The sequence below is a fragment of the Equus przewalskii genome, unplaced genomic scaffold, assembly GCF_037783145.1.
Source record: "Equus przewalskii isolate Varuska unplaced genomic scaffold, EquPr2 ChrUn-1, whole genome shotgun sequence".
In the NCBI taxonomy this organism is placed as follows: Eukaryota; Metazoa; Chordata; class Mammalia; order Perissodactyla; family Equidae; genus Equus; species Equus przewalskii.
In genome coordinates, this window is record NW_027228758.1 from 789,580 (window position 1) to 803,779 (window position 14,200).

General features: G+C 55.8%; 1 protein-coding gene and 1 long non-coding RNA gene across 3 annotated transcripts; one reads left to right on the top strand and one right to left on the bottom strand.

The window, feature by feature from the left end:
* Positions 1-1,154: 1,154 nt before the first annotated feature.
* Positions 1,155-11,770, bottom strand: REN (renin). Its single transcript, XM_070608716.1, has 10 exons — positions 11,635-11,770; positions 8,491-8,641; positions 7,847-7,970; positions 7,123-7,241; positions 5,468-5,664; positions 3,690-3,698; positions 3,047-3,166; positions 2,508-2,652; positions 2,141-2,239; positions 1,155-1,509 (listed from the first exon to the last, which is right to left on the bottom strand). Exons 1-10 carry the CDS (start codon positions 11,730-11,732, stop codon positions 1,348-1,350), a joined length of 1,224 nt encoding a protein of 407 aa, XP_070464817.1. The 5' UTR covers positions 11,733-11,770; the 3' UTR covers positions 1,155-1,347.
* On the top strand, positions 3,568-6,684 carry LOC139081770 (uncharacterized). Of its 2 annotated transcripts, XR_011537060.1 has the most exons (3): positions 3,568-3,608; positions 5,331-5,772; positions 6,386-6,684. It is a non-coding gene; the product is annotated as an uncharacterized lncRNA (long non-coding RNA). The 2 variants fall into 2 exon arrangements; XR_011537059.1 differs by lacking the exon at positions 3,568-3,608 and having other exon boundaries at positions 5,503-5,772; positions 6,358-6,684.
* Positions 11,771-14,200: the final 2,430 nt, after the last annotated feature.

Here is a 14,200-nt window from a genome sequence, read left to right on the forward strand (position 1 = left end):
CTCCAGCAATTGAAATATGGCTGCTGCGACATTTTATTTAATTTTAATTTAAATGGCCATTATGTGACCACCCTATTGGAATAGGAGATTATGGGGGTCTGCCTACTTCAGGTCATGGAGCCCCAGGATATCAGAGCTGGAAAGGATACCGATGGCAACCCTTCCTTTTTGTGGTGAGAAAATACAGCCAGGCAGGCAACAAGCCACCAGGAAAGCAAGGTGGGGGTCCAGGGTCCTGAACACAGGTTCCTGCTCTAGTCTCTGCACAGGAATGCTGTCCTAGAGGAATGCTGGGGTCCCCTACAATCCCAAGAGGTTGCAATTCTAGAACTATGAGGTTTGCCAGGGCTTGGTTAGGCCACCCATTTTGGTCAAAAGAGGGGTGAGCCGCTCCCATGAGGAGGGACAGTGTCAGTGGCTTCAGGTGGGTGCTGCCTCTCATTCCCAAGCTACACATCCCCTGCAGGTGACCCAAGGGGTAAGAGCAGGAGAAGACTTCAGCCTATCATTCCCAAGTCCCCAAGACGGAGGGGAACAGTGTGCGTCTGTGTGCTTGTGCACGCGGCCCCACACCAGGGTGTGGGAAGCTCAGCGCCTGAGAAGGCACCCCTGCGTGTAGTCCCCCAAGGCAGAGTCTGACAGGCTGGCTCTAGTCTTGATTTTCGCACTTCACTGAGTGATCTTGGCCAAATGACTTCCATTCTCTGAGCCTCGGTTTCCCCACATGTCGGTTCTCTAGTGCTCTGTTTCTAGGTGATGCCTTAGACTGCAGATGTAAATGGCTGCAGGGGCCAGGCTGGTTTGCAGTGCATGAGGCAGCACTGGCCAGCTCAGCAATGCAGACCTAAGCTTGGGGCTGGCTTCCACGAGCTGGGAGCGCCTTTCTGAGCTACTGTCTACTGTCACAGCCTTAGCTCTGGTCCTCGAGGAGCTGGAGGGGGCACGGGGCTGACTCTGCAAACTTCCCACCGAGGTTGTGTAAACAACCCCAGCTAAGCCCTGCCGACACTGGACAAATGGCGTCACCCCTGCACGCAGGAACCCTGCATGCAGGGGAATGTGTAGTTTATCATCTTGTGTCACACCCCTATCTGCCGTGATCACATGGCTGTGCCTCAGTTTCAAACCCAAGTGAACCCAGGTGCCACAGGGTTGTGAACATGAAGTTTTTATTCTGTTTGTCTTCAAAGCCAGGAAGAGCTGGTGATGTGAACAGGGGAAGTGGTGGGGAGGAGCCCCACGCCCTGGGCTCCTGCATGAGGGCGCAAGCTAGGCAGGGGGTTCCCAGAGAGTGCTCTGGCTCTGGGCTAGGGCTGAGGGCAAGGCCCGCCTGGGCAGCAGAGGGCCTCAGCGGGCCAAGGCAAAGCCAATGCGATTGTTATGCCGATCAAACTCCGTGTAGAACTTGCGAATGAAGCTGGCGCCCAGGACCCAGACAGGCCCGGTGGGTGGTGGGACATCTAGACCGTGGAGGGCCAGTGTGCACAGATCATCATTACTGTAGGGATCCTGGCAGGAAGGAAGAGGGTTTCCTCACTGCCCAGCACATAACCATTCTTCCTCCACCTCGCCTGAGCCCAGCAGCTGTCCTCAGCATTGTCCCCTCCCCCCATCTGCCGTGGGCCTCCATCGCATCCTGGCCCTTTCAACCCGCTGTGGGTCGCATGCCTCCTGGATGCAGGCGCTGAGCTAGACACCGGGCAGACAATGCATTGGGTACAGCGCTACCTTCAAGAGCTTACAGTCTGGCAGAGCTCTGACCCTAGGCCTTCACTTCATTGCGCTAAGTCTGCTGGGTATGAAAGGGGATAAGACAGAAGCACAGCATTCCTGGGGGCGTTTGATGAGAACCCGGAGACAAGGGGATGAGCACATGATTCCCATGCTTGACTGCACATTGCAGTCACCTGGGGAGTTTTGAAAACTCTGATGCCCAGGTGCCACGCCCAGAGGTTCTGAGTTAAGAAGTAGGGGAAGTGGCTTGTTAGTGGGACTTTTAAAAGCTCCCAGGTGACTCTAACATGCAGCCACGTTTGAGAACCAGTGAGGTAGCGTGCAATCTGTGCATGATGACTTGTCCCTTTTTGAGGGCCCCCGCCCACCCGTCCTCCCTGTCACTGAGGGCAGGCCCGGGCCTCACCTGTAATACGTAGTCTGCGCTGGTAAGCGTGTAGGCTCTTCCTCCGAGGTGGAAGGAGATGTCAGGGAGTGTGGGCACTTGGTTACAGTTCACGACATACTTGGGGGAGGGTAGAGGGAGCGTCTTTGAGTGTGGGAAGTCCCCCAGCAGACGTAGCCCTGTGCTTGTGGCCTGGGCCCTTCTCTGGAGAGGGCTGGGTGCATGCCCCCTCCCTGGGGGGAAGAGTGTGAGAGATGAAGAGGGGAAAGCCCAAAATGGCCTCATTTGGGACCTAATGCTGCCTGGGGTCATTTCAGGGCCTGGACCAGGTGGTGCTCCCCTAATCCCTGGCCTGCCTCCCCCTCCCCCGCCCCCCCAAGCTTCTTACTTCATCTGAGCTCAGCTCCTTGGCCCCCAGGGTCTCCATGAGCAGCCTCAGGGAGCTGGTGGGACCCGAGATGTAGGATGCGCCAGTATCCACCACTACCATGCAGCCCTCCTCACAGAGTAAGGTGGCCGACCTCACAGATACCCTGGGGGAGACCACAGTCAGACAGACAGACAGACAGGGAGGGCTGATGGGGCACCACCAGGCTGCATAACTTTCCTGACGCCAGGCCAGTGAGGGGAAGCCATGCCGGTGGTCCAGTGATGCACTGGAGGACAGGTAAGGCATGTGCTGGAGGAGGAAAGGTGCTGCCCCCCTCCCTCAGCGCATGGCTTAGTGACCCCCCACCTACTCTCAGGAGGCCCCCTCCCCTCTGTTCCTCATATCTCTGTTCCCATCCCCAGACAGAGCAGGCAGAGAGCAAATGTTGGCTGTGCCTTAAGAAGTGGCTGCGTCAGGAGAGAGGAGCTGCCCTCCCTGCTCCCCCGCCCCCAGGCAGCAGCGTTTTTGGAGAGGGGAGAGGGTTGAGGATTCCTGACCCTTTCATTTTGATCTGCCAGGAGTCAGTCTTGCTGACGCTCACGTAGTGGAAGTTCCCTTGGTAATACTGGGGATCGCTGCCTCCCAGCACAATCTCTCCCCCTAGCAAGTGGGAATTCCTAAAGGGAAGATCAGAGGCTCTTGGAGACCCATAACCTCTGAGACCCAAAGACCCTAGCGACAGGGGAAGTTGGGCAGGGTGCAGGGTGTGGCAGAGGAAGGGGGGCAGGGAGGGCAAGGCTGGGAATCTGCAGAGCACACCACCTTATCTTTCCTGCTCCTCCCCAAGCCCAGCCAGGGGTGGTTCCAGGACAGTCCAACCATGCGGAATAGAGCATCCCCAGAGAGGTCACAGAAAAGGAACAGGCACAGAGACAGCCAGTAGAAAGCAAACAAGAGGCAAATCGCCATGCCCCGCCCCCCCACTTGGGTTCCGGTTGCTGCGGGTTGAGCAGGTGCGTGGGAGGGGAGTCTGGGGAGCTGCTGGGTGGGGGTGGGCAGGGGCAGGAAGTGGGGGTGGGGGGGAGAACTTCAGCATCCGCAGAGCCTGGGCCTGCTGAGGTGAGTTTTGGGCGAGTGCCGTGTATGATTCTGGGCCAGGTGCTCTGGAGGGTCAGGACCGTGAGGGGGGTTTCTCCTTACTTGGAATTTCTGCAAAGAAAGAGACACAGCAGAAAGGAAGCCTTTGTTTCCGGTGAGCCTCACCAGCTTCTGGTCTGGCAGGTGGGTGTTATGCACCCTTGTTACCCTTCAGGCAATGGCGTCATCACCAAGAAGTGAAGTCACTTGCCTGAAGTCACCCAGGTGGTGAGTGGGGTGATGGAGGATTGGAGCGAGGGCTCCTGGTGCCCAGTCTGAAGCTGATCCCCCTTGCTTTCCTCTCCTCCAGGCTGCACGATGCCTCCCACAGCTCAGGGCCTATCTTAGGGCTGGTTTCCAGAGCGTGTGTGCGCGTGTGTGTGTGTGTGTGAAGAGAGAGAGGTGGGGTTTTCCAGCACTCGTAATAGGAGGCCTGATTCCATGCACCATTGTGCACGGGTGTGTAGGTGTGTACATGTTATTTGTGCAAGTGCAGTTAATTGCATTTTTGCAAATCCAGTACGTGTGTGCTTGGGCTAGCCCAACACTTCAAGATCTCTCGGGATGTTCCCTCCTTCCCGGCCTAGGGCAAAGGAAGAGGCAGGCCCTCTCCTCAACAAGGGCCCCCCCACTTCCTGTGTGCTGGATGCCCCTACCTGCCATGGCCTCCAGGCTCCTGGGCCCTCAATGATCTCCTCTTTTTTCCATTTTCAGTCTCTTGCTTTCCATTGACTTCCTCCCTCACCTGCAAGCATGCTCTGGCATCCTCTAGCATTTAAAAACACCCACCCTTCTTTTCTCTGCTTCTCTGCCTGCGCCTCCACCTGACATCCCCTTCCCTGTTGAATTTCTCAGAGCAGGCTGCATCTGCCTTTTCACTGCCTGCCGGCTGGCCTTGCTCCCCTCTGCAACAGCTCTTGCCAGACTGCCCCTGACGGCAGAGCCAAGCCGGGGCGTTTTCTCAGTGCCTCCCTTTCTCTCACCAAACCAGACGCTCCTCTCCCTTTGACCTCTGCGATCTCTCTGGACTTCGACCGTCCCCTGCATCCTCACTGCCACTGGCCTCATGTTCTTACCCTTATCATTCTTCCTCTCCAGCTCAGGCCGTCTTTCTAAACCCAGCAGCTCGGAGCAGATCATAGCCCTGCTCAGCTGCTGACGACGGTTTCCCCAGGGCTGGCGGAGCTGCCCATAAGCTCAGCCTAGAGTTGGAAAGTACCCATGGGCCTCAGCCCTGTGCCCACTGCTGTTGCTCACACGCTTCTTGTTTCCCCTGTAGACTGCAGGCTCTGTGTGCACAGACACTCTGTCTCACACGCTGCATTCATGGCGGCACCCAGAGCCTCGCAGAGTGCTTGGCACATAAGCACCCAATGTTTGTTGAATCAATGAGTGAGCAAATTCACCAATGAATGAATGAACAAAGTTGGCTGTCACTGTGTGGGAGGAGCCATGGGCCCTCACAGGCAGGGTCCCTAGGTGACAGCAGTGCCTCCTTCCCATGCCCCTACCCTGCACTGTCCCCTTGTTCTAGAGCAGTGCTGTCTACCTGAGGCTGCGCAGTAATGCCAATGTTCTGTGTCCGTACTATCTGATATGGTAGCCAATAGCCACTGTGGTTGCTGACCACTGGAAATGTGCTCGTGAGGCTAAGGAATTGAATGCCTAATTTTGCTTAACTTTAATTAATTTACATGTAAGTAGTGGCTTCCACATTGTACGGTGCAGCTCTACATCAGGGCGGAAGAGCCCGGGAACACACCTGGCCCGAGCGCTCCTGCTCTCCCAGCTGGCCTGCCTCCCCGCTTTCCCTGCCTCAGCCCCTGGAGGCCCAGGCCCACCTGCTGTAGTAGACAGAGAAGACGTCTTCCTTTAGCACCCTCTGGGAGAGGATGTGGTCAAAGACGGGGGTGACCCCACCGACGGCCTGTGCAGGGAAGCCCATGCCCAGAACCCCATCAAACTTGGCCAGCATGAAGGGTATCAAGGGCAGCTCCGTAACCTCTGCAAACGTCTGCGTCACTGTGATTCCGCCCACCTGTGGGAGGAAGGACTGGGGAGACCAAGCTCACTGCCCACCCCCGACCAGGATCTTCCCCACTGGGGGCCCCAGGGGCACATATGCTCCAGGGTGTCGCATTTTAGGGTAAGACCAGTTCATCAACCCCACAGATATCTTCTCTCCTGATATGCATCTAGGCTGTGGGGTCCAGAGAGAACTGGGGTTGCTCAGTGACTGGAAGGGGCAGAAGCTGAGAAGGCGGTACTGCCAAGCAGGAGCAGAAAAGATGCCAGGAGCTCCCATTCCCCCTCCGCAATGGCCCAGCTTTCACAGTGGCAGGACTGGGCCTGAGTCCCCCACCCCGTTATGGGCTAAGGATTTCTTCAGCATAGCCAGGCCAGCCCCCGATGCTTCTTTCCCCCTGATTTCACAGACAAGGGGAGAAGTAAGTTCATACCTATTTCCTCCAGGTTCTATGGGCATCCCTCCCCTAACTCTCACAGAGCAGGGCTAGAGAAACCCCAGAATGGGGAGGAGTCAGAGACAGGTCCAACCTCAACTATGACCTTAAAACCTATGAAAATTAATAAAGGAAAGCTCAACTAAAACCAGAGTCTGGAAGGCCTCTTAGAGGGAGATCCCACACCCTGCCACTCCTCCTCAGTTACCCCAACAGAAAGTGTCAGTTGCTGACCCCAACAGGAAGACCTCTGTTACTGACCCCAACAGGATGAGAGTACCTTGCTCTCCCAAACAGGACGTGCAACTACTTTACTGCTCCCACAGAAGGAAGACTTCCTTGTTGCCCAGCAACAAGCCCAGCCAATGGAAAATGCTGCAGCTCAGCCAATGAGAAGCTGTGGTCACCTGAACTTTTACTTTCCTCCAATGAACTTTCATTTTTTCCTTGCTGCTGAGTTCCTGTCTTTGACTCATCCTCCTTACTATGAAAGCCTTTCACGCTGTGTACCTTCTCCAAGTATCTGTCTGCGTGCCAGATGAGGTGCTGCCTGATGCAGGAATCATTTAATAAAGCCAATTAGATCTTCTGATTTACTCAGTTGAATTTTATTTTTTTAACAAACCTATGCCTGACCCTAAAACTAACCCTGACGATGATGTCAACGATAGCCCTGACCCTGACTCTGACCCTGATTTCAGTCTAGGGTCTGGTTAGGAGCCAGTCAGAGCTGGGTGACCTCAGCTGGGTTACTTGACTGGAGGCTGTGGGGCTCGGGACAAGCCCTGCATGTGAGTTAGATGTGAAAGCCTCCATAAGTCACCCAGCATTGAGCCAGGAGCTCAGGTGTGCCCCGTGCCACGTGCTGCTGCTTTGTGGCTCTAGCGAGAGGTGGGACAGCAGGGTGTTCCTCAAATCCCCAGGCTCCAGGGTGGGCTGCACTGAGCCTTCCCCATGTATGGGCCCTGAGGTGCAGGAGAGGTCTGGGGACACGAAAGGCAGGGAGTCAAATGGCCCCGGGCAGTCCTACTTACAGTCACCATGTCCTGGCTCAGGAAACCTTTGACTTTCCCGGATCCGTAGCGGATGGTGAATTCCGTTCCATTCTCCATGTAGCTGGAGGATTCCGAGGAGTCGTAGAGGCTGTGAATCTCTGGCAGAAGGACACAGGCTCAGGTCTGTCCAAGAGCGGCCCAGCAGGGTGGCTCGGAGGCAGGCGCCTTGTGGGTATGGCTTGTGTGACTGAGGACTTAGGTTCAGGGGTGGGGTGGCCCTGAGGTTGGAGGCTCAGAAAATGCATTTCATCAATCACGGACTGTGTTTCTTGGGCCCCTGTTATGTGCCCATATGTCTGAGAATTTTGTCTCAAATGAAGCGTTTTAAAGTAATTCCCAACACTGGGATGGGGAGAAGATTCTGGCCACAGTAAGCACTCAATAAAAGCTTGTTGACTAAGGATAGGGATGGAAGAGCACGAGTGCCTTGGATGGGTCTGAGAATTCAGGCCCTTCTCAGTCTCGGGAAGGCTGCGAAATGGCCTTGTGGGCTGTGGGCTCCTGAAGCTTGCTTTCCTACCTTGGTGGCCATATCAGGAAAATGGGGACCATTTTCCTCTCTCCTTTCAGGGGCAGTGGAAGTAGAGGCAGAGAGAAAACAGCTCAAACGGGAGCAGGACAGACTTAGCTGCGTGTGGGGCAGGACTGCCTGAGTGTGGCACGGCGGGGGCTCGGGGGAAGGCAGGCAGGTCCTGGGGCTCACCACAGGCTGCGTAGAGAGGGCTGCACTTGGTGGAGGGCACCCAGAGGTTGGCCGAGCCTGTGTCAAAGATGACTTTGAAGGTCTGGGGTGGGGTGCCAATGCCGATCTCGCCGTAGTACTGGGTCTGTAGGGGTGAAAGGACAGAGGCGGCTGGAGGAGCTTGGGGAGCGTGGGGTCGTGCCTGATAGCCCTGTTGCCACTCAGGAGAGATTAGGTAGATCTTATATCCTCTCTGGGTTTCCATTTTCCAGCAGGGCCTGGGTGGGAGGCTTGGCACTGTCTTGTGACTTCCCAGGAAGTGAGACAAGGGGGCAAAATTAAAATGCTGGGAATGAAGCAGGAAGCTGCCCACCCCTTGAGGAACCACTGGAGTAGCACGCAGCCAGTCTGCACTGAGCCTGGTCCCAGAAACCTGCACCTGAGGCCGAACACCCCTCCTGCCGACCCGTGACACCAGAGCCGGATGCCCGAGCTCCAGACTGAACTCTGCCTCTGGGTTCCCTCCCGCCTCCAGTGCCTCAGGCTTCCAGCTGTAAAATGGGAGTGCTGTAGGCTGCTTAGTGCTCCTTGGTCAAAGACAGCATGGAAAGAGCAAAGAAAGCCTTCGGCCCAAGAGCGGTGCCGGGGCAGAGCGGGGTCCTCACGTCCAGGTAGTTGGTGAGGACCACGGGGGAGGTGCTGTTGTCTCGCGAGAGTCTTTTGGTGAACTGGCTCCACTCGGCGCCGATCCTGCTCACGTCCACGCCTCGCTCCCTCAGGCTTTCTCGGACCGAGGGCATTTTCCTGAGGAAGATCCTGGCCCAGGATGGAGGAAGGAAAAATAGAGGAGCTCTGTACTCACCCATAACAATAGCAGCGTCCCTGAAGCTTCTAATACAAGCCTCCCTAACTCAGCCCAGGCAGCTAAGAATCACTCCTGCGCCCTCAGGCCTCTGAAGGAAAATCCCCAAGCCTCCTTGAGTCACCTGTGCTGGCATTCAGTGACTCTCAACTAACTGCCTGCCGATGTCTCATTTTGATCCCTACCACTGTGAGCTGAGGCCAGGTGTTCATTCACTCATTCCTTCATCCATTCTGTAATCACAAGTTGAACACAAACTGTGCTCACACCGCACTGGATACTAGAGACGTAAAGATAAAGATCGTCATTGCCTCACGGAGTTCCAGCAGGTGAGGAGACACGCATTGGCTTCCCCTCTGAGGAGCTGAACGCTGGGAGCGCCCCCCTCGAGGCTGTGCGGGAGGAGGCAGTGCCATGCGGGGCCTGTAGGTGGCAGCAGGTGCCCGCAGCAGCCTGCTGGGGCTCTGGGATGCCCGAGGGCTGCGGAGTGGAGCTGACCAACCCAACTGGGTGGGCAGGGAGAGAGGCTGGCATCTCCAGAGCACCTGTGCGCCCTGTCCTTGGAAAGATGTGCCTTCTTGAGCCTAAGTCCCAGTCCCTCGGCTTCTTGTCCTGAGGCCTTTGGGAGGCACCATTAAAGAAACTGGGAAACTCACAGCCTACGGGGCGCCAAACACTGTTCACACCCCATGTAACCCTCACAACAACCCTGCAGCCAGCTGTCGCCGTTGCTCTACGATGAGCAAACTGAGGCTCATGGGGACGAGGTGACTCACACGTGATGGAACAGGGATTCAAAACAGTGTATCCGGCCCTGTTCCCCATATGGGGGGCCCTGGGCCCCCTGAAGGCCGTTTGCTGAAGCCTGGAGGAAGGTTTCCCTAGCTGTTGGCTGGGGGAGGGTCCCAGGATTGCAGCCCAGTTTGTGGACAACCTGCCTTCTTCTCAGTTCTCGTGCCCCTGTCCTTTCACTGTCCTTTCCTTGTCACTCCCCCTGCATCTATGTCCCGTGACAGCCGGGAACACGAATGCAACTTTCGTGCCTGTCAGTGTAATATTTTAATGGAAATAACTTGTCAGATTCATCTCACAGTTTGACATTCATATCACTGTTGACAAAGTATTCTCACAATTATATCTTACTTGGTTCTCGGCCATCCCATGAGGTGGGTAATGTTATTATTCTCATCTTACAGGTGGGAAGATGGAGGGGCAGAGAAGGCTTGGCCCCAAAGAGGGTGCCTTTTCCACTAGTTACTCAGAGCAGCCCCGGCTCTGGACCTTAACCTTTACCCATCTCCTTGCAGAAAGTCCCTTCCCCCCTCCCTCCAGTTCTTTCATCCTTCAAAGTGCAGCAGGCACTGCTTCCTCCTGGAAGCTCGCCATGCACTCCCATTCACGCTGGCCTCACCTTTGCTTTGGCTCCTGGGTGCTCACAGCCAGCACTGCATGGCTAATGCTCAGGGATGTGGTGCTGTCTGCTGGTGAGGGCATAGTGGTTGTGGGGACCTGCTTGAATCCCGAACCACCTGTGTGATTCTGAGCAACTTACCTAACCTCTCTGAGGCTTTTCTGAGCCCCCATGAACTCCTCTGTAAAAATGGACTTAAAGGTAGCACCTACCTCGGAGAATCACTACAGATTCACAAGGGGCCCCGCGCCCGATCAACGTAAATCGTGTGTGTAAAAGGCATGAAAGCACCTTGAGAATGGGGTCCTGTGTTCAGATCTCCCAAACACATGAGAGCGGCCTTGTGGTGCTCCGCACACAGCAGGTGGCACCATTCCTGTGACTGTTTCAGAAGGCTCCCTCCCTCCCCACCCTGGCCCAGCTCCCTTTTCTGTTTGAAGAGAACAGGGGAGAGTGACTTCCCCTTGATCTGCCTTTCCCCTGGGGGGCTCCTCAGCCCCATGCTGCCAGGAAGCGCCTGCCCTCTCACCCGGCCCTCAGCCCAGCCGTGACTCTGGGGGGGGGGGGCCTTGGAGCAGGGGAGAGAGGCTTTGGGAACAAAGGGCCTGGTGTGTGTGGAGCCTCAGCCCCTCTCACGAGACCTCCCTGGCCTCAGGGTCCTCATCCGTAACCTGGGACTGTTGGGTTGTTGGGAGGATGACTAGAGATGAGATCTGTGAAGTCCTAAGTGTTTCACAGGCTTAGCGGCTCTCACTGTTATTAAGACCTGCCCTCTCACCTTCAGCTCTTCTGGCGCCATCTGCCCTCCCCAGACTGACACCCCTTTTCCACGGGGCTCTCTCCCTGCTGCCTCTCCCCTTCTGCAGCCTCAAGGAGCCGCTGGTCCCCACAGGGCGTGGCACAATGTGGGTGGCAGTCAGGTCTCTCTCTCCTTTGGGCTGCCCCTTCTTTCAGGGTTGGCGACAGGCCTCCCTGCGCAGCCCGCCGCCTCAGGCTGAGGCCTTCCCCTCAGTTATCTCATTGAGTCTTCAGAGCAGCTCTATGAAGTTGGCGCCTATTCTCCTTGTTTTAAAAATGGTAAACTGAGACCTGGAGAGGTGAAGTAACTTGCCTGTGTTTCCAGAGCTAATCTGCCTACTAGGGGAGCCGAGTTTAAACCCGGACAATTCACCTCTAGCAGCCTTGCATTTAACCCCATGTCGTGCTTCCTCCTGCCAGACTTAATGCTCTTCTTAATAATCAGGGCTTGAGGGCAAGGGGCATGTCTAAATGATGTCTGCGTTCCCCATGGTGCCTAGCATGGTGATCTGTGCAGGAAGCGAGAGCTCGGGGCAGGGATCAAAAACACGGCTTCCAGGCCTGACTAGTGCCACTATTGCCTGTGTGACGCTGGAGTCACCGGACCTCTCTCAATGGGACCATACCTCCCTGCCCAGCTAGTTGTGAGGACTGGATGACATCCCATGTCTGAAAGCTGGGGGTGTTAGGAAGGTGGGAACCCCTGTGCCCCTGCCACCCTCTCTGGGCCCCAGTTACCGTCTGAAGGCGCCAGTGTCCGCAGGAAGCCCGAAGGCGTAGGAGCCCCAGAGCACCAGCAGGAGTCCCCAGCGGGGCATTCTGCTCCGTTGGTTCATGCCACACCTGGGTCCCGGCTCTCTCTGAGATCCACCGAAGCCTCATGGCTCCCAGGCCCTCCTCCTTTTATACGCTCCACACTTAGGATGCTTGTGAGTCTGCTTTGCCCTGATTTATTACCCTGGGGCATACGGCAGGACAGCCAGTAATAAATCCCGCCGTGGGGCTGAGCTAGGTGGGTGAAGGGTGACCAGGTTTCCGCCACAGAGCAGGGGAGCCAGAGGAAGGAGGCTGTGGGAAAGCAATGCTGTGTCCAGTGACGCTAGCAGCCTCGTCCCAGCCTGGCCCTGTGACCCCCGGAGGGGGAAGGGGCTGATGAGAAACAGCTCTGCTCAGGAAGAAGGTCGGGGCTGAGATAGGCATAGAACCTAGGTTTCCAACCCCCAGCTGGACTCCACTCCCCATGCCCTCGAAGCTCCATCCTCTGTATTAACCTTGGCTGTGCCCCTGACGGGCTTCTCCCAGGCTGCATCTCAGTGTTCCCATCTGGAACATGGGTCACTCCTCCTGGCTTGTTCCCTGGCAGAGCCAGACCCAGAGGCCTCCCTGATGCCTGCCTCCAACCCGCTGCCAGCAGCAGTTGTTTATGGGAAAGTGCACCATAGCTTGTCAGGAGAAGAGACTGCTGATGCAGCCCTCAGGAAGCAGGGAGCTGCGGCAGGGGTGCGCGTCGATCCTCACCGACCTGGTATTGGTGTGAGGGAAGGGCAGCCCTCAGGGGCTTCGGGAGGCTTTTGCAGAAGGAGGAGGGCAGCTGGTTTTCCACCTCCTCCTCCTCTTTCCACTTGGCCCTAACTCCTTCGGGGCCCTGTCTCTGTCCCCTTCCCTTTTCCTTGTGGTTTATAAGCAGTCTGGGGCAGTTCCCCACACACCTGCCCCTAAATCCCGGGATGGGTGCTATTTATTCAGCCTGGGATGGCCTCCCCCGGCTTCTCCGTGCTCATTCTTCAGGGCCCACTTCAAATACCACCCGCCTCCATGAAGCAGGCCCTGATGCAGCCCGGAATCAACTGCTTTCTGCGGTGGGCTCTCACAGAGTGCAGAGGAGCCTTTCCGTGAGAGCAGGGACCAGCCGTGCTGCAGGAGCGTTCTTTGCGTATGCGGGCACCTGCCTCTTGCCCAAAGTGGTGCTCAACACTCATCAAATGCGTGAACACGTGACCTGTGAGGGGCAGTGTGCAGAGCTCTGAGCTAGCTGTCAGGGACCTGGGTTCTAGTTCTGACTCCGCCACAATCTTGCTGTATGACGGTAGAGCCCTCCCGGCCCCGTCTGGGCCTCAGTTCCTAAATCTGTGTAAGGAAGCAGATGGCTAGTGGCCCCTGGGGTGCCTTCCTGCTTGGACACCTCGTCTTCTCAGTTCTGTGCCTTCGGGTGCCGCTCTCTGTGTCAGCTCTGGGCAGTCAAGACTCAATCAGAGGAGCTCGGCTCTGTTGCCAATATGTTGGCTAATGCACCCGTGATATGATGGCATCTCTGCAAATGATGGAGAATTTAGTGGTTTGGTGTAAATTCTCGCTGGAGAATGCTCGGGCCCTGCTCTTGGCAGTGGTGGAGGTATCTGAGGGCAAGGGAAACTTCAGAACCTCTCACAGCGGGAGACCTGTCTTGCAAGACTGAATGAATATTTACGAAGTGTTCCTGTCACCCTGTGCTCTTCTTCTCCTCTTTCATTCATTAGCGAATATTCATTGAGCATTTGTTATTTGTCAGATACTTTGCTAGATGCTGGAGTTACAAAAGTGGCAAAAATAAAGTTTCTGCTCTTGTGGAGCCCACGTCCTGAAGGAGAGATGGATTGTTACCATCACAACATAAATGTAACATGATAACGATGAGCAGCCCCAGGCAGGGAACTCCAGGATGGGTTCCCCAAGGGAGTTACACCTGAGCTGTGATCTGAAGCTACATGGGCAGGAAGTGAGTAGCTGAAGAGGAAAGAAAGAGAATCCCAATGGAGACAGCACGTGTAAAGGCCCTGTGGGGAGAGGGAGCATGGGGAAAATAAGGACCCAAAAGAAAGCCAATGTGGCCAGACAGAGATGAGAGGGGTGGAGTGGGAGATGAGACTGGGGAGGGCAGAGGAAGATAAGAGCTAACACTTATCGAACGCTTATTATGGGCCAGGCACCATTCTAAGTGCTTAATGCATTTAATTCTCACGACAACCGTGTAAGGTAGTACTGTTTTTACTCCATCTCACAAGACAGAAAACTGAAATACAGGAGGCTGCGGAAAGTAAGTTAATTCAGGTCACACTGACAATAGTGGTGGAGTATGGCTGTGAATTTAGGCAGTATAACCCAGAACTCGTTCCACAGCGGACTTGGGTGGCAAGCCATAAAGGTTCTGGAAGCCATTGTTCCGAGCACTGGGTAAACAGGCTATGAAGGGAATAATGATGTGATTAGATGTGCTTTGTAAGGACGCTCTAGTTCCAGTGTGGCTTAGCAAGGACTTGGGAATGGT